The 22,828-nt window shown below is 40.4% G+C and overlaps 1 protein-coding gene across 1 annotated transcript in view; it reads left to right on the forward strand.

Moving 5' to 3' along the window:
- Window positions 1-500: 500 nt before the first annotated feature.
- Window positions 501-22,828, forward strand: part of dnm3b (dynamin 3b) — a 32,255-nt gene continuing 9,927 nt past the window's right edge. Inside the window, exons 1-15 of the mRNA XM_084731680.1 lie at window positions 501-822; window positions 1,220-1,583; window positions 6,168-6,241; window positions 6,458-6,607; window positions 8,412-8,615; window positions 9,886-9,984; window positions 10,247-10,407; window positions 10,732-10,874; window positions 11,059-11,194; window positions 12,737-12,804; window positions 14,207-14,345; window positions 14,510-14,596; window positions 17,227-17,297; window positions 17,473-17,527; window positions 20,744-20,857. Coding sequence (XP_084587806.1) covers window positions 1,423-1,583; window positions 6,168-6,241; window positions 6,458-6,607; window positions 8,412-8,615; window positions 9,886-9,984; window positions 10,247-10,407; window positions 10,732-10,874; window positions 11,059-11,194; window positions 12,737-12,804; window positions 14,207-14,345; window positions 14,510-14,596; window positions 17,227-17,297; window positions 17,473-17,527; window positions 20,744-20,857 — 1,662 coding nt within the window. The 5' untranslated portion in view covers window positions 501-822; window positions 1,220-1,422. The remainder of the gene's footprint in view (window positions 823-1,219; window positions 1,584-6,167; window positions 6,242-6,457; window positions 6,608-8,411; window positions 8,616-9,885; window positions 9,985-10,246; window positions 10,408-10,731; window positions 10,875-11,058; window positions 11,195-12,736; window positions 12,805-14,206; window positions 14,346-14,509; window positions 14,597-17,226; window positions 17,298-17,472; window positions 17,528-20,743; window positions 20,858-22,828) is intronic.

The raw sequence follows: 22,828 nt of genomic DNA on the forward strand, positions 1-22,828 counted from the left end.
GCAGCGTCCTTTCCGCATGACCGCCCCCACCAGCCTGGGCCTGCTGTGACAATCTGGGAGCGAGCATCACACACTTTTTTTTTTGTCCAGTTAAAGCAGCAAAGCCTTCTGGGCTTTTAATGCATTCAGACTTAAATGTCAATGTCATAAAGGATGCACGTCCTCATCACAGCGACGCTTTCATCTTAAGTACACGACATAAAATGACCGCCCGGCCTGTAGCATGTATGGTAGTGTATGGATGTGTGTGTGTGTGTGTGTGTGTGTGTGTGTGTGTGTGTGTGTGTTTAATTTACGGCAGCTGCTTTCTGCTCCTGCTGCAGGGATCTGAAGGAGCGCATCCACCTCTTGTGTTGCAGCGATGCGCAGCCGTGCCGCATGACTCACGACGGCAGAGATGGCACGGATGTAAACAGGGGGCGGGCTCAGGTAGGCCTAACCTGTACCCGCGCGGCCAATGGGGCGCCGCGCTTCCCTGCCACGTCTCCAATCCCGCGCTTCCCATTGGCTCGCCGCCGCGTCGATTATGGTGTAGGAGCGAGGCGCAGCGTCGCGATTACACCGCGGAACGACGGAGGAGAGAGGCGAAAAAAAAATGATTAATCTGTCAAAGGCGAATTTGTGTTCGGGATGAGAGCGCTCTGACATCCAGCCCACAGAGGAACACGGTTGATGCACAAGAGTCTGATGCTCCAGCGGAGGAGCTGGTGCTCGTATCATCGTTGTCACTTGGGTTTGCTGCCTGATCTGCGCGTCGCTTCAGCACTGGACAGCGACCGGGACCATCGGACACTGAAGACAGCGAGACAATCCTGAGGCGGGGTAGGCTCACAACAACACAGCACCACAATGTCTCATCAGTACCATCATATATTGCTCGTGGAGTCTGTTTTCTGTTGTGTATCTCTATGAAGCGAGCCGTGCTTTGTTTTGCCTTTATTATTACGCGTGATTGGTGTGATTTGTTGGAGCCTGGACCGCACGGGTTTGTTCAATGTGACTGTATGGAGCGTATGAAGCTCCGATCACCAAATGCCCTTGAAACTATAGGCTTCGTGCGCCTCGCTGTGTATGTGTGTATGTGTGTATGTGTTTGTGTGTGTGTGTGCAACAGAGAGAGGGGTTATGGTGGTGGTGGTGGTGAGCAACTGCGCAATTGTCTGTCCCTGTCTGTTCATATCTCCCCCCTCTCTCCCCCTCCCCTCCTCTGCATCCACAGTCGGTCCGACCCTCGCTTGGCTCGGGGCAATGCGCGGCTAGATGACTTCACTACATCAACAAGCACCGCGGTATCCTGGACTAATATAGCAGCAGTGCCACATCCCCCCACCCCTCCCTCCTCCACCTCCTCCTCCTCCTCCTCCTCTTCTCTCTCTCTCTATCTCTCTCTCCATTCGCTGATCCCTCCCGTCTAAAGGCACCATGGGAAACCGTGGCATGGAGGAGCTGATCCCGCTGGTCAACAGGCTGCAGGATGCATTCAGCTCCATCGGCCAGGCCTGCAACCTGGACCTTCCGCAGATCGCGGTGGTGGGTGGCCAGAGCGCAGGGAAGAGCTCCGTGCTCGAGAACTTCGTGGGCAGGTAAAAACTGACCACCAGAAATAGGATAATCCCTTCTCCAGCTAACCTTCAGAGTGACATCATAATCTCCCACAGTTCAAACCATCTCTTCACCAGGTTTAAGGCACTGCTGCTGCTGCTGTTGCACCTTTCTGTGATGTGCAGGGACCTCCAGTTGTAGTTCAGGCATTTCACCCCCAAAAAGTGTCTCAGCCTCACATGAACTGCAATATAAAAACCTCACACAACAGATTTTATGTCCTCAATATGTTCTGAAGGGACAAGGATTGCAAATTAGCCTCGACTAGAAACCCTATGCAACATATAACACTAACAACACATAACACATTAGACAAAAACATAGATATTAAGTTCTTTACAAGACAGTATTAGACCCATTATTAGACTTTATTAGAGGGTATACATGGACATATTACAACAGAACTGTACTGTAAACTAAAGTGAAATCATAAGCCTTACTTTGAAAACAGTAGTATAGGCCCTGTTTTAGACCCTTATTAAACCCTCAGACAATAATTTGAGACACATTATAACAGAATTGTACTGTAAACTAAAGGTGACGATACAGGTCTACCCTAATTACACTTCCGGCTGTCAACTATTAGGTGATGTTGCAGAGACAAACAATTATATTAATATATTTTGTTAGAGAAAATGTTTATTTTCAAAGCTGCGGGTGAGGATTGTTTGACTTTATGTCTTTTGCACATGCATCATACTGCATCCAACTCCATGTTTCATATGAAACAGTTTCTGAACGATTGTGGACAGCACTGAACCCTTTGTGTGGACATTAGAGGAGAGGATATGCGTGAATCCATTTTCCATTTTTTAACATGCGCAGCAGCGAGAAATTGTGGCATCACCGACCCCAATCCCCCCCACCCCCACCGCAAGACTTTTCCTATGTTATAAATGACATGAGAACAGTTGAAGCTGTTTCTTTTTGTGTGAGGTCACGTAATATAATGTCTGTACTATATATATCTTTAACACACAACGCTGTCCTGTGGCCACTAACAGAGGAGAGAGGCTGTATTTGGGTTACAGCAGCACCTGAGGGATTTCAGCCCAATCAGCACCAACTGCAGTCAGGCTCCTCCACAGTCCTAGAAATACCAGTCGCATTTTCAGTTTAAAGGCATCTTATCACAGGCATTAATATGCCATGTTGACTGTATAAAAATGACAGTGTAAAATACACATTCAGACTGCATGTAAGCATTTTAAATCATCATCCCACTGCACATGCAGCCGTGTCAGCTCCCACTCCTGAAAGCACACATGAATATTCATCATCCTGCCCTGGATTTTTGGTCACTTACAACAAATAAATTATGAGCAGCTGCATCTGAATTTATTTTTTCAAGGATCTGAGGCCATATAACAGAAATACAATCTCCTATCTTAAGTCTTAAGTTAGGAAAGGAAGAGTCAAATTTAGGATTTGGTACCACAGAAGCAAATCCTAACTAATTTTAGGAGTCCTACCTTATTTCGCACTTGTCTCAGGTTAAGAAATCCTAAATGCTCAATCCAGCATCACTTATTAACTTTTATGTATGTTGCCTAGCAACTGCCACTACCTTTCTCATGTCACCAAGCTAAGCGTTGTTTAGTAATCATTGAAACATACAGAAACACAAATCAAAACATGGGCCTACAAAAATGGAACGAAAAGAACAATGGCCGCCTAATTTCAAGACAGATGAGTTAGAGGTGTTGGTAACATCTGTAGATAAATCCAAAGATGTTCTATTTGGGGGAAATTTACAACAATGCTAATTTGGATGATAAGCGAATGAGTGGGCTAAGATAACAGACATAGCCTCTGCCATATCTGACATCCATTGTGTAAAAGTAATAGAGCAATAAAGATTAATCAAACAAGTTAGCTAATACTACCATACTGTTAACTCACACTACCATGAGTTACTGTAAGTGAACACTACTGATAGCTAATGTTAGCTAATACTAGCATTAGTGTTTATGAACACTGCTGTTAGCAAACACTACTGTTAGCTGCCATGAGAGAATATTACCGTCAGCTAGTAAGTAAATTAGCTATCACCACAGGTGGAAAAGTGAACATTAGGACAGCTTAACAGTCATCTTAAAGTCGGGAGAGTTTATTGAAGATTTGGGGAATTTAGGATGATTGTGTAGTACACTCATCTTAAGTTAGGATAGGAACATTGACTTAGGAACTGCTCAGATCAGACCAGAACGCCTCTGCTAATTACACAGACCAATCAGAGCAACAAAACACGACATAGCACTGAGCAACACATGCAAGTTGGGACGGTGTTTGGTCCGTTTGTTTGCAGGCTTAGAGTTGACTTCCACTCATCGTATCAAACCCATCCCATTTTAAATAAACAGTTGTCACTGGCCATAAGACGTCCAGGGCTGGTGGAAATCAGTCTGAACAGGAGGGTGGCCATACGCCAGATCAAATAAACACGAGCTCACAGGTTTGTCTCGTTCCCAGGATGACAATTTTACACACAAAGGTCAGTTTATTCATCATTGAGAGAAGTACCCAGCCTGTGAAACCAGTATACTGTATGTCCTCTGTGGCTCTGGAGGGAGCCCTCTAATGTCTGAGTAAGTGACCTTGATGATGTCATCGGGGTTATTTATAATGTTGTCATCAGGATTATTTGAGTTAGGCTTTAGGCTCCAAATATTTGACAGAAAACATATGGGGAGGACTAAAAAGAGATTCTCTTGAGTTGCATTATGGAAAATGTTTGATCCAGTGTTTTTGGAGCTTGGCCCATGTTTGGGACTAAATATTGGGATGTCTCGGCCTCTGCTGCTTCAATTTTGACTCCTCTGTTTTTCCCAAATGTTTGACAGTACAAAACTGGACTTGTGTCTTCAGTGTCATTTCTTGTGCTGTCTCAACATAAACGTGTGCAGTTCCAGATGGATGCATTGATTTTGTCCTGTTCCAGCCTCATTGAGAGTTGTGATGCTGAGTAATGGTCCATCTGTCCGGCACTGGCTCTGCACAGCGCTGAATGGACAAGTAGTGGGCTTGTCTTTTTTTAACCCGTCCCACTTGAGGGAGTTCTGATGGGTCAATATGTGTTAATAAGGTTTCTTGGAAGAGACCTTTTGCACGGGGGGGCTGTCAGGATGACTGTCAGGTTCGTGGCATGCTCACGCACTGTGGAAGCACATTGTCACACACACACGAAATGAGTTGGTGTGGAATCCCTTAGGCAGTGTTGAAGTCATCGTTTTTAAATGAGAGAGCTCCTTGTCAGCAGGGGCAGCTCTTCATTTTGACCTGTTGTTTATCAGGTCAGATTGTTCTGTACTGTTGGAGCACTTTGTTGTAGCAGCAGCAGCTGAAAGCGACAGGAGCTGTTTTAAAATGGCCCCTACTCCACTCGGACTATTATGAAGTGGCTCATAGCAGATGAGACACAGAGGGCTCTACAGTAGTTGACATGCCATTACAGAGGGCAATGGTTCTAAACCTTTTTGAATCTTGACCCTCCTGAATTACCATGTTGGTGACCGTGACCTCCCACTCCACACCATCTGCCCAAGAAACTCAGACATGAAGACCATAGTTTTGACTGTCAAAAATTAATTCTAAGGCAAATTTTTTCATTGATACAAGCAATTTAATGTAAAAACCGTCCCCAGTGTAAAACACAGCCCCCATTTCCCATCATGCCTATTGCTAGACTGAGTAATTTGTTAAGTGTGCTAATTTGCAGATGAAAATGTTACTTTTTGTCAGTGTTTGTGTCTGTTCAGCATGCTGGTGCCAGCTGTATTTTGCATATTTTTGAGTGCTTGAACCTCATGTTGAATGTCTTTAAAGGGATAAAATCAAAAATACATATTTTCCCTCATACCTAGTGCTATTTGGCTAACTAACTAACTAGCTAACTTGATAGTTTTGGTGTGTATTGAGTATTTCCAATGGAGATTTCTGCCTTCTCTTGAATATATTGAGACTAAAGGGCACTTAGCTTGTGGTGCTGAAAGCACCAAAAAAGTACATTTGAAAAAGTCAACAGAAACATCTCTTCATGACCTAGTTACTAGAGATAATCCACAGACTTTGTTGTGAGCATTTAGGAACTTTTTTCTTTTTACTAAAGAAAATAGTTCCACTAGATTGTACAGCAGAAGGCCATTTAGTCCCATTATATTTGAGAGAAGGTAGACATCTCTAAGGCCACTATCTCAAAAACTCTGCAACTCTGACCAAAGCTATCTAGATATATTAAAAAAACAGGTTAGAAGAAACATTTGGATTTTGGGGTGAACTTTCCTTTTAAGGGGATCATGTCGCTGAAAGATGCTTCTTGGCTTTCATTCAACATTTTTTTTTTAATCTTTTGCCCCATAATCATCCTGCAACCTCCAGAAATTATCTCACGACACTCTTGGGGGTCCCGAGCCCCAGGTTGAGAACCATTCATACTGTATAATGTACAATTTTCCCTTCAAAAGTTCAAAGGGAAAGAAACCTCATGATGAAGATATCATCATACCACCTATAGCCATGCATACACTCTTTGATGAATGTTTACATCAGCTGTGGTCTTTCCTCAGGGACTTTCTGCCCCGCGGATCTGGCATCGTCACCCGCAGGCCCCTGGTTCTGCAGCTTATCAGCGCCACTGCAGGTGGGCGCACACACATTTACACACCCACACATGCTAGCATGCACTCATATTCACTTACACACAAATGCAGCCTCCCCCTCTCCCCTTTTTAAATGCTACTGCTTTTTTCTCTCTGGCTTTTTTTTCCCTCTCATACTGGCATTATTTTCCTCTCATGCACATGCAACACAGTCATTACTAATCTCAGTTATGTATTCTCTATTTTTATCCTCCCAGAATGGGGTGAGTTCCTCCACTGCAAAGGGAAGAAGTTCACAGACTTCGATGAGATTCGCCAAGAAATCGAAGCGGAGACGGACCGTGTCACGGGGGCCAACAAAGGGATCTCTCCCGTCCCCATCAACCTGCGGGTTTATTCTCCTCACGGTGCGAAGCCATAACTCAGCTCCCCTCCACTCACTGTCAAGTAACATCATGCACTTTTGAATCAAAGTAGACTGTGACAAGCTGTGAGTCATCATACTCTCACTCTTTCTACTATTAGCTGGCAGAAAATGGGTCATTAGAAACAAAGAATACAGTTTTGCTGGTGAAATAACTAACAGGTACTCTGGCTGTCTGTTGATATGACTGAATATAGGATATTCAAATACATTAATGCTGCACTGGTGTCCTTCTAAAAGTGAATGCCACCTTCTATAACTAGAGCCTTGAAATGAATTTGAAATGATGGGCTAATTAATTCAGCTTTCTACCATCTGTGATCCTCTGCCACTTAAGCTCATCCATAAACATCCATTAACATTTTGAATTAGTCCTCTTAAAATGCTGAGCTACAGGTAACTAGGTAATGATAATTAATAACATGGACTAAAATGCTTTAACAAGGACATCTCATTTGGTATTCAAAGGTCAGGGAGGAAGGTGATGCTATTGATGAAACACTCACAAAGCAGATTATATATAAGTAGATGATAGACATACACAACTAAAAGTGAGTCCTCCAGTTCCCTAATGATTCTCACACAATTTCCAGTAGTTGCACCAGCTGTTACGAAGTTCAAATATAGCTCAGTGCTTTAGCCTAGTTATAATGTGATTACTAAATGGAGATTTACACTAAATGAGAACATCTAACACACCAACATTTTTATGTGGAGGTTAGTTGATATTACATATTTACACCAACAAACAGCTAGTTGTAGCTAAATGTTGTGTGGGCTAGCTAACAGAAAACTTGCTAACTAATGTGTAGCCTGTTTAGGGAAGAGCAGAAGAGGTAACGTTAGCTAGTATGGAATATGGCTCACATAATATGGCCTGACACTAGATGATGAAAATGCTGTTTGATAATGACGTAAACTGGGAAAGTTTTAAATACTTCAAACTTAAAAACATTTTTCAAATACTGTCAGGTTAAATGACCAAATGCCGTTGGTTAGCAGTAGCCTAGTCTGATATTTCCCAGTCCTCCTGAACAGCATTAATAATGCTCTGAAACAAACATTAAGCAAAAGCCTAGTATACAGCTTTTTCCTTAAAAAACGGCTACATTTGGAAGTTCAGTCACAGCTTAATACTAAAGTCTAACTACACAAAATAAGACATTCATTAATTTAAATGGTGCAACCTGATAGGAATGAGTTTGGAATTAGATACTAGCTGCTAAGGCCTGAGACACATACTTAGTGATGATGAATTTATAAATGGAAAGTGAAACACAATGCTGGTTCCATGATCAGTTTATTCAAGTTAAAAAGATAAGCCTTTATTTGGATATTTACAGGACTTAGTATTTTTATTTTTACTGCAGAACAGGGCAATGTTTAAGTGGGAATAGACAACTATCAACTATCTGTTGCTCCCCCCTGCATCCCAATGTCAGCTCCTGTTGGTGCAAAGCAATAACATAACTCAAACTATATTATTACTGTGCGGTGCACATCATTACAATAGCTGATGCCTGTTTTCAAAGTACCTCTTCAGTGAACACACTCTTTTCTTCTCATTTATTTCTGAATTGGTGTTGATAATTTCTTCATGGAGCTGGACAGACGGCAACAGTAATACCACATGGAAACAGCAGGGGGATAAAAAGTTGTCTGTTTCCTCTGTAAAGCTACAGGGGACCATCCCACCCAAAAAATCCCCTTTTGACTAACAATAAGCCACACAAATGTCACATAGGTTTAGCGAGTTGTTTTTATATTGCTTTCCTCTGACTGTGCAGTGCTGAACTTGACTCTCATCGACTTGCCGGGGATCACCAAGGTGCCGGTCGGAGACCAGCCTGTGGACATCGAGCAGCAGATCAGGGACATGATTATGCAGTTCATCACCAGAGAGAGCTGCTTGATCTTGGCCGTCACACCGGCCAACACTGACCTGGCCAACTCTGATGCTCTCAAACTGGCAAAGGACGTCGACCCACAGGGTAAGACAAGGGCATGAGTGCGTAGAAAAGAGCCTTGTGGTTGGTGAGATGGACTGAACAATACGTCATGTCTCTTTCAGCTGCAGGGATGGTGCTCAGTGTCTGACCTTGTCCTTTGACCTCTCTGAATGTGGAAACAGAATATCCCTACAGGGATCGATCAAGTGTCACATTATTATTAGAAACAAGGGGATGAGAGGAGGGGAAAATAGAGGATAAGGATGGCATCAAAAGATGAATGAGGACAAGTACGAAGAGAAAAGAAAAAGAAAAGCTGGAAGAGACGAGGCAAAGGAAAAAGAGACACTGGAAGTGGGATGAATAGAAAGAGTAAGAAAGGAGAAAGAAATCAAATTAATTTAATGCCCAAAGAGTCTGACCTTCAGACAGGGGAGGAGGACACAGGAGAGGAGAGGACGATAGAATTAGAAGGACGAGGAGGACTTGGACAAAATAACCTTGTGGGAGGGATGAATGATATCAGACGAGGAGAGTGAGGTGGGGAGAAGCGATGCTAACAGCAAAAATGCTTTGAAAGGATGAAATGGCAGAAATAGAATCAGACAGAGTATAGAAAAGAGAGGATCAAAACGTCCAGATCCCAAACATATTCAATTTACAACGATGTCAAACAGAAAAAAGCAGAAAATGTTTGCATTTAACACTAGAAGTGATGGAATCCCATAACTATTAGAAACTGCACAATCTCTAAGGATAAATACCCAGTTAAAAGATTAATGCATTTATTATGTCAGTATATCTTTTATGTATTTGCACATAGTAACTGTAAAGATTTCATATATTCACAGCAGTACTTTTCTGTAGGATAATAACCATTTGAGAGCTCATTCAAATTTCAAATTATTCTAGAGTTACTCAGAATGGTAAACAAACAATCAAATGTATTTCTTAAGATTATGAAACATTATTATTATTGCATTATTTTAACATTTATAACAAACTACACCTCGGTGCTTGTCTCCTCAGTGCAAGGCTGTATGCTCCTGGGTGTAAATATCTGCACTGGCTATTCCACGCTGGTTATAGTCAGACCGGTTATTGGTTCAAATAGAACCTGCCTAAACTGTGCAAAAAAAGCATTTTAAATGAAAATGCCCGTTTAGGAAATGCCGTACCAGTGACATTGTTATTTTAATTCAACAAAGGTTTTGCACACAAATTTGAAAGTGTGATTAAGTGACTCTCAAAAGAGCCTCCAAACTTCCAGAAAGCATCTTTAAATTTCCACTCTTTGTTTTGTTTGTTGTAGGTCTTAGGACTATTGGAGTGATCACCAAACTGGACTTGATGGATGAGGGCACAGACGCCCGAGACGTACTGGAGAACAAGCTGCTGCCACTTCGAAGAGGTGTGTGTGTGTAACACAGTGCAGTGAGCTGCGCCACCCAGATCCACTTTGACTCGTGTACTCGCTCTTTCTCGTGTAGAATTTCACTCTCAGAATCTCTCCTTGTGTTGTTAATCACATTGTCCAATAACTCTGGCCTTATCTCACTTGCACTGCTTGTGTTTTTTGTTTGTCTTGCCCGTGCTGCCGCTGCCTTTGTCTCCAGGGATTACCGTTCGTTATTTCTCCCTCTCAATTTGTGTCCTTGTTTATTTGTGGCCAGGTTATATTGGAGTGGTGAATCGCAGTCAGAAGGACATTGATGGCAAGAAAGACATCAAGGCAGCGTTGGAGGCTGAGAGGAAGTTCTTCTTGTCCCACGCTGCGTACAGGCACATGGCTGAAAAAATGGGCACCCCACGCCTGCAGAAAGTGCTCAATGAGGTGAAAATACAGTAGATTTACTCCTGGTGCACTTTACATAATTAATAAGAGGGTGGACTGTGACACACTAGTGTGGGTGATACAAGATTGTCAGTAGGTGGGAAATACACCCGCTCTTTTTAGTTCAGCTTCTAATAATTCATAACTCCACTCAGGCAGACATTCCACATTTTCTGCATTGTTATTGTATGAATGTTGAATTATAGTATATAGCCTTTATGGTAAATCTCTCCATACAGCCAAAGTGCCAGTAACATAATCTACTTATCAATGCTTTTATGTGATTGTAATTTGTTTAATTTTGCCGGCTTTATGTCTCCATAGCAACTGACCAACCACATCCGGGACACCCTGCCAGGTTTCCGCAGCAAGCTGCAGTCCCAGCTGTTGGCTCTGGACAAGGAGGCGGAGGAATACCGGGGATACCGACCTGATGACCCATCCCGCAAAACCAAGCAGCTGTTGCAGTCAGTGCCCCAGTTTTCTCACAACAAGAGGCTTTACATTAGATTTAGTTCATAAAAACGTATCCTGCAAAATGAAAAAGTTACTTTCTTCTGTCGCACCCATATTTTGTGAGCTTTTATTGATATCAGAAGTTGCTGGTCTTTTATTTATAACATTTTCACACTCTGTTCATCGTCCTTTCAGGATGGTGCAGCAGTTCTCCGTGGACTTTGAGAAAAGGATCGAGGGTTCAGGGGATCAGGTGGACACGGTGGAGCTGTCCGGTGGAGCAAAAATCAACCGCATCTTTCATGAGCGTTTCCCCTTTGAACTGGTCAAGGTGATGAATTGCGCATGAAAGAAGGAAGCACTGCAAAAAAAGGGGAAATTTTTATTTTCATTTTTTTTTATTTGTTACAGAAACACAGAATTAGCATTATTTCAGTAAGCATGCATACAAAGGGCTCAAGACATAAGAACGTGTCACTGGATGTATTAGAACACTAATGTGCATACTGACATAACACATAAACACACACACTTCGAACACATACATAGAAAAAATAGAGGGACTTAAGCCTCTAAGCACACTGAGAAAGCTAGAGGCAATATATCGACCTTACAGGATTCATCAGCACTGTGCCAGACACTTAATGTGCACCATTAACTTGAGCTGTTGAAAGCTCCATGTATGTATATGACATCTAAAAAAGAGGAGGATCCAATAGTCCAATAGTCAGAATGAGGCGGCCTCCAATCGGTTTCATTTTCTTTGCTGCTGTCAGTTCAGCAAAAATGACACTGACTGGTCATTTAGAATCAAAAGACATAAAGTTACAGACACTGTTTTATGTATCAATTTAGATCTTTTGGATGCAAAATTGTTCCAGAATAATCTAACAGGAGGACAGACCCAAAACATACGAGCATGGAAAAATCTCATGGAGTACAGTTATTAGACCAAACACAGATTTTGCAAATGTTTTTCCTTAAATCGGGTGTTGTTGTCCTGATGTTATTGCAGTCATCTGATGCCTGTAGCCAGGGCTTTGAAATGAATGAACTTTATGAGTCCAAGTTCCCCCAAACACACCCTTTGACCAGATTTGACAAGTAAAGTCATCATGGATTTTTTTCATATTGTATTTAGGATACGTTGCCTGGAAATTTACCAACATGCATATTTGTTAGTTTAAAGGACCAGTGTGTAGATATCAATTACTCATTCCAACATGTGGTATTATATTCCATTTCTTCCATATTCTACCAATTAAACCCAATAAATCTTAATCACTCAACCTTTAACGCTGCCAGTTTAAATATACAGATTTTCCACTGGAACCGCACTATGTGTACTTTATTAATTACAGACTTTAAACACCTGCCAAGATGCTAAAACTCCCAAATACCCAGAAAAATGAGAGACTTCATGACCTCAGTGTCTTCAGTGATAGCTATGGCACTGAGTCAACTTCTGTATCTGTCTATTTTTTAAATCCCATCTCTAGATAAATTCCTGAAACTGTACAGGGAACAATTGAAATAATGACACCCTCATTTTAAGACAATTATTTCTTGAAGGCTGAATATACCACTAAATGACTCTTTTTACAGTCAATTTCCTGCTTTGTTTTCTTTGTTCTTTGTCCTGTTTCCTCCCATCTCCTCACACACACTGTATAATGGCCTCTTATGTTCACTCCTTTGTAATTTTCTTCTGAATAGCTTCACTATTATCAATGCCTGTTCAAACTCTTAGTACAAATACAGAATTTGGTACTATTTTTCTTCTCTTATTATATCTTAGCCTCTCATCTTGTACAGTTTTACAACTCTATTCTCAGTATCCCCTGTCTGAGCTCCTCCTTCCTGTTCCTCTCAGATGGAGTGTGATGACAAGGAGATGCGCCGGGAGATCAGTTATGCCATCAAGAACATCCATGGTATCAGGTAGGAATTCACTGACCAAACTAAATCGTGTGATTGCCAAAATTAATTTTTCATTTTCTACTCCTCACGTTTCTCAATTCCTCGAAAAATTTCAAATATTGGCCTAAAAACCACTCTGTCTGTCTGTAAAGATTATAAAGGTATAATTACATTTATCCAAAGCCTGAAGACGGTCATATATAAGATGTGGCAGACATCATAACAAGTGAAAATATGGATGTTTGAATTTGGTTTGCCAACAGTCTAAAAATACGTGGTCTGTAGGCCGATGGGGATTTATGAACAAGGGAGGAGCATGTTGTCTTTCTTTCTTTCTTTTCTTATGTTCAGCCCAGTCACTCTGTGTGTTTCTATATTGACACAGCAGCGGTTAGCCACCATAACCAAAAAAATTGGCACCGAAAGCGAAAGAGAACCTGACATTTTAAGTAACACCACATTTAAGCCTGAATACCCTGCAATAACAATAGCAGGTCCAGTTTCTACTATCAATATAAGTTTTGACTTTATTATTGCAACTATAGACTGTAGACAGTATAAAGTAAAAATGATTTTATTTGAAAGGGTGTGCATGAAGCTGTCATTACACTGTCATAACCATGTCGTTACACCTGTCAGGAACATTTATTCATATGGATGGCTGTCATCAGTTGTCATTCGGTGAATTATGTCATCTTCATCTCAAAGTTGACATTGTTTGCGATGTCTTTGTTATGACACTTTGACATTAATCAAGACAATTATGTCTTCATGTCCACTTTACTTTGAACAAGATGGCATAGCCTGTCTTTGTCTTGGCAACTCAACATTATTAAAACTAAAAACTATGTTTCAACTATGTTTCAATGTGACATTAAACTGTCATAAGTAGTTCGTTTTGACACTGGCAATCATGAGACGATAAGTGTGTTAGGAATGTTTTCCTTGACCTCAAGTAAACTGGTACATTTGACACAAGGATGTCATTAAAGTTTATGACAATGTAAAATACTTTTGTAGCAGCGTCATTAATAATTTTCTGGACCTCAACTGAAGTCGTACAAGTTAGACCTGTCGTAAAGATGTTATTAAATGTTATAAGGCCAGTTTGATGACAGAGCACAATACCAAGGTGATTTAGCTTACACAGTTAGCTGGTGGACAGACAGTGGTTAGCTGGTTTATTTGTTGCTAAAGTAGGCTAACTGCTGTCTAGCTGGTTCACTACTGGTTAGCCATGGAGCTGATTAGGTAATTCAGTCCAAGTCAATCCTACCCATTCATAAAGACTGTCACGATCTAGTTATGACAGTATAGTAACAGTCTTAGGCACATCCCTTCAATTAAAGTCTTTCCAAAATAATTGATATATGTTGAGCCAAAAAAAATCTACCCTTGTTCTCCTCCTCTTGGTGGGTTTCAGGACTGGACTTTTCACCCCAGACATGGCGTTTGAGGCCATTGTGAAGAAGCAGATCATAAAGCTGAAGGGGCCCTGCGTCAAGTGTGTGGACATGGTCATCCAGGAGCTGATTAACACCGTGCGCCAGTGCTCCAACAAGGTAACTTGAGTGTTTTTAAAAGGGGTTTGGAAGTGTGGAAGGAAGGTTAAAAAAAAAGAAAGAAAAATGAAAGAGGAGCTCATTGTTGAAAAATTGTTTTCATTTTGTTTCTGAGTTTGGTTTTTATTATTCATTATTCCACATTCCTCACTATGTGTTTTCAGCTGGAATGCTTCCCCAGGCTGCGTGAGGAAACTGAGAGAATTGTGACTTCTCATATCAGAGACAGAGAGAGTCGGGCCAAGGACCAGGTAACACTCATTACTATGAAATTATGGACATACAGAGAAGATATGTGACATGTATACAAGCATGCAATATGTGGAGATCTACTGTATATTGTTATAGTAATTATAGCATTACAAACAAGGTACCATTTTTCCAAATAGATTACTATTAATATATATACTATATAAGAAACAGTGAAACATTTTGAGAAGTAAGTTTGTTTGAAGAAGATCAAGCAAAATAAATATTTTTCACCAGGATGGTGAAGGCATGATGGGCCCTACTCTGTGTCTGATTGACTGACCCTGATATTCTAACCCTAATCCTAACCAATCTCACTCCTCATGCCTAAACCTAACCAAACCAACCAATGCAGGCAACGAGTATGACCCAATCAGTGTCAGAGTAGGGAGGGGCCTTCATCATCCTGGGAGAACAAAACTTTGGTGCACTGTAAACATAAAGCTACCACTGGCAGCTGGGGGCTGTACTGTGAAGGAAACTCAACATGGCCAGACTTTCTTTGCGTGAGCTGGCTCGACAAAACTCAAAACCCCCGTCAGATGGGTGGTTATCAACTTTCTTTATTAACCCAGTCTTTCTTCTTTGTAAAAGGGGTGTTTAGTGCGTCATTTGACTCTTCTTCTGCACAAAACAGAGCCAACACGTGCTGCCTACTTAAGTCAAGAAAAACAGGTTATTATAATGGAGAGCTCTGAAGAATATAATAAAAAATATTACAGCAAAATTATTAATCAACTCAATACACTCTCATTGCCTATTGGTAATTTCTAATTAAGACATGACATGGAAAATGCTTTAGTTTTTGTTGAAAATCAAAGTAAAATGAGTGTTATTGATTGAATATATTCTGTGATAAATACATCAGATCTATCAGTGTTCTGAGCTGCAGTATCAGCTGTGCAAAACAGACTTGACAGCAAATCAGGATCAAGCTTAAAAACATCATCCAAAGTGTTAATATGACCTGAAGCTAACAGGGAAAAAACAATATTCTGCATCACCAGCTGATGTAGGTGGATGGTTTGCACTGCTGTAATTATATTACACTGCTTTGTTTGGTGACTTTATTAACTTACGGCTCATCTGTTTTGCATATTTAGCCTATTCTCTCACTGAGAATCGATGTCACTCATAGAGAACATAATTAGAGTGATGCTTTTTACAACAGATTCAACCCGAAACTGAACATAACACTGCACTGGACCAAGTTATGAGTTCAGCATAAGTTACCATGATGGTCTAGCCAGGCTGCAAAAGAACCACCTTCCTGACACTGAAAACGCTGGCATTAGTCTCAACATACCTTGCTAACACATTGATCTTGTTTCCTAGTACACCCCTCTGGTTAGCTTAGCTGCCTTAGCACAAAGAAACAGCTAGGCTTGCTTTGTCCAAAAGTAACAAAATCCACATCCAGCACCTATAGAGTTCACTAAGTAACAATTTATGTCATGTTTGTTTAATCTGTACAAAAAGCTAAAAGTACATGACACATTGCAGTTTTATGTGCCAGACCGAGACAACCAAACTAGGCCTGTTGTCAACCAGCTCCAACAAATCCGTTGGTCGATGAGGAAGAAAATGGCATCTTATCGCTAGCAGAATTAAATCAGCCACAGTGCACTGAATGACTCTTTCTGCAGCCTAAATGGGTGCTTATCAAAGTCACACAGCTTTGCCAAACACATAAATTCCTGCGGGCTACGTATTTCTTTTTCTTTTTTCAGCTATGTCATTACCTTTGGGGCATGTCTATCTCAATGCAAACGCAGCATACAAAAAACAGCACGAAAAAGCATCCAGCAGTTACAGCATCCAACCTGCTACTGTTGTTGTTTATTTGGCTTCAGCCTAGACTTGATGTTCACACAGATTGACTGTCCATCAGTGTTAGCCTCAGCCTGTGTATCCACATTGGTAACATGCTAGTGCCAAATTCAACAAGTTAACATGCGGAGTAGACACCAAAACAACAAAAAACAGGGCAAACTTGGTGTTTTCCAGTTTGAAGTCACAAACAGCTGGCATTTATCCATCACTGAGCTTGAAATGTTACAGGCTGGCATGGGAAGCAGTCAGGCAAAGTAAAACCCGCACACGTCATCGAAAATAAACTTTTTATCCATTCAGCTCTTCTGTCCTCTGAGACTGGGGGCTGATGTAGTGATTTGTGCTGCAACTTTGACATGGTGTCAGTTAGCTTGGAGCGGAATAAATGTCAGTAAAATGCCTACAACTCAAAAAATAAATCCATCAGGTCTGCGTATGTCAATGCACCCTGTGACAATAATGGATTAAGAAGCCTCTCTCCTTATTAAAGTAACACCAGTGACTGTCTGGCCATTTAGAATTTGGTTGGACAAGAGCATAATGACCAACCAGTTGACCAACCTACCACAAGGTGTAAGTCCTAAAGCTAACCAGTTCTCTCCTGCTCACAGTCTTAATGCTAAAAAGCTAACCACTACCGGCTACAGCTACATATTTACCCTGCAGACATGAGGGTGTCAATATTTTCATCTAACTTTTTGTGAAAAAACTAACAAGTCTATCCCAAAATGTCAAACTCCTGTATTCCTTTAGGAATGAGTTACACTCATGTGATGTTGAATGTCTTGTGTTGTCACAGGTTCTGCTGTTGATAGACGTCCAGCTCTCTTACATCAACACTAACCACGAAGACTTCATTGGCTTTGCTAAGTAAAGACTCTATTACCTTGGCTCCACCATGATGAATAATTTATTACTAAACATGTCGGGGTAGCAAAAAAAACAAATGTTTAGAGGTCCTTCTTTTACCCCTGTCATGTTTTGTCTCCTCTTTCTCTTCTCTCTGTCTCTCCTGCTTCCTCCTTTCTGTGGTTCTCTTCCGCAGTGCGCAGCAGAGGAGCAGTCAGACTAATAAGAGCCAGAGTTCAGCAGGAAACCAGGTGAGCATTTGTCACGTCTTGTCTGTTGTACACAAACTGCAGAGCACAAGGTCAAGGGAGGACTGCACACCCACACAGCAGCGGGATGGCTTCTGCAGACAGAATCAAAAGACAGAGACGCTGAAATGAAAGAGATCCAATCATCTTTCATTCCAGTAAATCTTTTGCATCGCACACATTTTATGTTACATACATTTTAGCCTTATGTTTTCTTAGATTTTGTTGTTATTATTTTCTATTTAAGTCATGCATGCTGTATTATGTTTAGCTGGGCACCAGTTGTGTGCAGTGGTTTGTTTGCTTCTTTGGTTTTCTGATTTTATCTCAGTAAAAGAATCACATTGGGTTCTATTACTTTATGCCACCATCATCACTGGTGTTGTTGTTGAGACATTTCCCTTTGTTTGAACCCCTCCTGTGTCATCAAGGTGCCACTTTGCATTTCATCCCCATCCCTTAGTGAGAATCTCAGCTGCCCTCTTATGGGTGTCTGTGGGTGAGTATCGCTCATTGTGGGTTATGGTTTGCAATGTCATTTGTGCCTGCAGTAACACTTCTGCCCATTGTGTGGTGCTCTCCCGCACCGCTGCATAAGAACTTCTCATTTTTCATTCTGATGGGTTAAGAAAATTGGCTGTGTAAGCTACTGTTGGGCAGAGACATTTTCTTTAATACAAGTTGCACCAGAAAAGTTTGAATTTTTTTAGTCCCACAAGGTTTCTAAATCCCCCACATTCCTTCCTGTTGCAGGCCTCCTCTCCTCCCGCATCAGGCCTGATTGTAAGAGTTTACTATCTAACCGTTTACTCTCTAACACCCCCTTCACCCAACAAGGTCCGCAGACTACTAGGGGTTGCCAACTAAACAGAAATTAGGGCTGGGCGATATGGCTGATAAGTAATATCTCAATCATTGTTAGACTGTTCCACGATATACAAGGTGTCCACAAAGTCTCTTTACAATTTAAAAAAACTATTACAAAAGCAATTGATGAGATATGTTAATCAGATTTGTTCTATGTACTCAGTGGTTATTGAAGTTTTTAATCAAATTCACTGATGCCATTGCCACCATTGATGAGGCTATGCTACAGCGAACATGGCAAGAAATCGAGTACCGTCTTGATGTGCTTCGTGCAACTAATAGTGCCCATATAGAGGTGTATTGAATGAGGCAAAAAAACCCTCCAATATCTACTTTTCATTTTGTAATAATTTTCACAGATTTGTCTATTCATTTGCTTTTGTAATAAATTTGTTGAATTGTAAAGATACTTTATGGACACCCTGTATGATATATACCTTGATATGCATATATTTTTTAAATTCAATACCATTAATTCTTAAATGGTGCACACATACGATGACAGTATGTAGAATAATTACTGCTGTGCAATATGAAAATGAGTGCTTTCACAAAATATTGATTGTTTGCATTACTTGAAGAGGGATTGTATGAGGTAATTTTTGATAGTCAGTGTATTGGATACAGTAGATGATGTTTGGAGAAGCAGAGAGGAGGACCAGCGCTGAAGCTAAGTGATAAACTGTGGTGGACAGGGTCAGCAACAACAACAAGTATTTAAGCGACTTTAAAAAGGTCTATCAAAACATATTTGATCAGTGTCAGTGTATGTCACCTTACTTTGCCATCAGACAGCCTTTTCCAACAGTAATGAAACCCAAATATCATTCTCTCCAAACCAACCAAACTCCATAGGAAAAATCTGTAATTTTATGTTGCAGAACGTGGGAGTTGCTGGTCTACTGCTGCCTCATTCTGTTAGTTTGTTTGTCTTACTGTATGACTTGGCATTTTCAAAGGATTGTTTGGATTTGCTCAAGTCACACAATAACACAAACAAACTCAAAGATCGCGGCAGCAGTAGACCAGCTTCTCCTGTGTTCTATGAGGTAAAATGACTGATTTTGCCTGTGGAGTTTGGTTAGTTTGGAGAGAGATATTTAGCTTCTTTAAGTATGGTTTCCCATCAGAAAAGGATGTCTGAGGGCAAAAGTAAAGAGGTGGAAATATTCTGAATATAGCATACACTTAAACTAATACTGATTTTTTTTAGGTGGAACTTTTTTAACACCTTTAGCTGTCGACCCCGTCCACAGCAGTTCATTGCTTAGCTTCCATGCTGGTGCACCTCTCTGCTTCTTCAAACCAGGGTTGTGTCGACTGGCGTCTACTGTATGTAATACACTGACTATTGATAAGTACCTCATACAAGCCCACTTCAAATAATCCAAATTATCCCTTTAAAACAATTTAAACAAAGATTTTTTTTAAAATAAATATTCAAAAATAATCTGGGTATAATGACTGTGTGTAAAGGCAGTCTGTTAAATTCAGAAGCTTACATCACTTTATTGTAACGCAGCCTTTAAAACCAGGAGAAGGCAACACTTGGCCATATCTTGAATAACATCACCCAAAATCTAAAATAATAACTAGTGTCTTCTCACATATTGATATACTATTGAAATATTGCCTAGCCCTAATCAAAATGAAAAATTTCTTTGGTTTGGTGATTAAAATATCATCTCTAAGACTAAAAGTGTTAGAAATATGATTTCTTTTAGTATCCTGCCATGGTTCCAGGCACAGCCATCTAATTTGTGCCGATGACAGAAAGGCTTTGTAATGATTTGGGTAACCTCCTTAGTGAGTCTTAGGCGGTGCAAGACTGACAGTAATCTAACAGAATAATCACTTGGCACTGTGCCCACAGGCTTGTTTGTGTAGGGCTTGTAGGGTCAATACTCCTAACACAATTGACACACACACATACACGCAACCACACACACACGCGCTTTATTGTGTGCTTGAAGCACTTAACACAATGGTCACTTAACAAGCTAACACGGGCCTCTGCTTGTGGTGTTGTGAACACAGCTCCTTGCATGAGACTGCACTCACACACGGTCACATGCTCGGCTCTGAGTGAGTCACAAAGACACACCTAACCTGACCTTCACAAACACATTTCATCGCAATTCATGCACTGATGACCTGCACAGATTGATACGGGCTAGCTTTAGCCTCAATGTGTTTTATGGATTTGTTGTTTTAGAGGCGAGTCTTTTTTTTTTTTCTTAAATCAAAATTATTACAGATGAAAAGCTCCTGTTTTGTGAGTTTTTATTTTATTTTATTTACCTTTTTTGCGTTTCAGCTTTTTCTGACTTTCTGACCTCACCCTCCCTTCAGGTCATTCGTAAAGGCTGGCTGACCATCAACAACATCAGTATCATGAAGGGAGGAGCCAAAGAGTACTGGTTTGTGCTGACTGCTGAGAGCCTCTCCTGGTTCAAGGATGATGAGGTGAGTTTAAAACAGCTATAGTCGTTTTTTTTTTTGATAATAATAATGGAACAAATGACTCTTTGTAAGATGAAAGGGGCTTCACACAATAACAAACCCACAGACAGTTATCACCTGACTCACATGACTAGTTTTACAGTGCAATTTAGCATCTCTTTCTTCTGCTCTCCGTCTGTGAGAGCAGCAGAAAGAGTTTTACACATGTACATAGACACAGGCAGAGAAGACCGAGGATTGCTTCAGCTGCATTTGCAATTCAGCATTATGCAGAGGTGTGGGTGTGTTTATTCTTGCCAGTGGCACTTGCTCTCTTTTTCCGGGGAGAGGCCAACTTTGAACAGTGCATTTACAAGCAATCCTTCTAGCAATAACTTTTTCAGTTCAGTCTCACAGCTGGCAGCTGCTTTTAGCAAAAAAGCTCTGAAAACACGCTGTACCCTACCTGCTCAGCATCAAACAGTAGGCAGACAGAGATACCAACATAAGCATGGTTATTTAGCAGCTAAAAAGGCAGGTATTTCCTCTAGTGGTTAGAGTGTTTTGTGGTCTTTTTCGTGTTTTTTTTAAAGTCATATTTGGGACCTTTATGTTTAGAATGAATGTCCTCTTGGTGAGAAAGAAAAACAATATTCTTTATGGAATTGCTCTTTTGGTAAATATATTTTTGGTGGGATTTTGCCTTTTTTATGCAAGATGGCTGAAAATAGAGAAGGAATGGTAAGCGGCTGGAATCAAACCACAGCCACTGCTGAGGACTGACCGTCTCAGTACATGGAGTGCACTCTCTAACAAATGAACTATCGGGACACCCCGGAATTGCTCTTTATGTATTTAATTCTCTTTAAAATTTTTAAAGTAGTTTTTAACTGGTTATGAAACAGTCTCAGTTTATTACTGATGCCTTTATATCACCTACATAAGTTAACAAACCATCTGCAAGAGGATCAGCTGTTTCTATATGGTTATTCTTGATGTCTACCACCAGGTTGGATTTTCTGTGAATTTAGATTAAACGAGCCTGTGTTTACATTTTCCAAGGGAGACAGTGAGTATTATGTCAGGCAGTTAAAAAGAAGCAGGAGATTTTTATTTAGATTATTTTATTTTTGGTGTAATATTTTGTGGCTATTACAGTAGAAACACAACACTCTGACCAGTGTAAAAAGTGTATTTCATTAGTAGTTAAATTAATGTAATGTTTTGAATGAGTGTCATACAACTATCTGTCCATTTTTGTAGATTATTACAATTTGAAATGATGTCCCATTCCCTTAAGATGATATTTTTAATTCAGTAAAAGCTTCTGACGTCTGACATCCATTTCCTCTCCAGATTTCCTCTGCTGTTGAACTGCCATTTAGTCTTGGTGACAGAAGGTTAAATCTAATGCAAGACAACAGTATCTTTTGTGATGAAATGATGCATTATGTTAAATATAAACTGGTCCACCTGACTTTGTTAAACTTAGTGAATGAAACCAGCTAACATCAATAATTACATTCAATATATTTAATGAACTGAAATAACACACTAAGGTCACAATTAAAAGCTGTTTTTTTCCTGAAACCACATCATGTTGTTTAGGAGCTGTATTTTATTTTTGGATAAAGCAAATGATTGAGTGGGAAAATTGTATTAATGCAAACTGTTGATTTGAAAGCAATCAAATTTAACTCATAGCATTCACATGTGTTCACATAACTTGTTATTTGAAAAAACTTAATTCATTTGTGTGTTACCAACTTAAGTATTTTTTTAAGTTGGTCTGACAGTTCTCTTTTTTCAGTGTGTAAATAAGAATATATTGCAAAAGAAAAGAAAAAAACAACTCAGTCTGATGGATGACAGACTGAGGTTTTGCAGAATAGAACCAGCAGCTAACATCTGGTGGATAAATGACTTGGATCTCTTACATGTTTTTTTTAACAGCAGACTTTTATTATTTATAGTTCCATGATTGTTGATAATACA

This window comes from Lutjanus erythropterus, chromosome 12, assembly GCF_056507025.1.
Source record: "Lutjanus erythropterus isolate fLutEry1 chromosome 12, fLutEry1.hap2, whole genome shotgun sequence".
NCBI lineage: Eukaryota > Metazoa > Chordata > Actinopteri > Lutjaniformes > Lutjanidae > Lutjanus > Lutjanus erythropterus.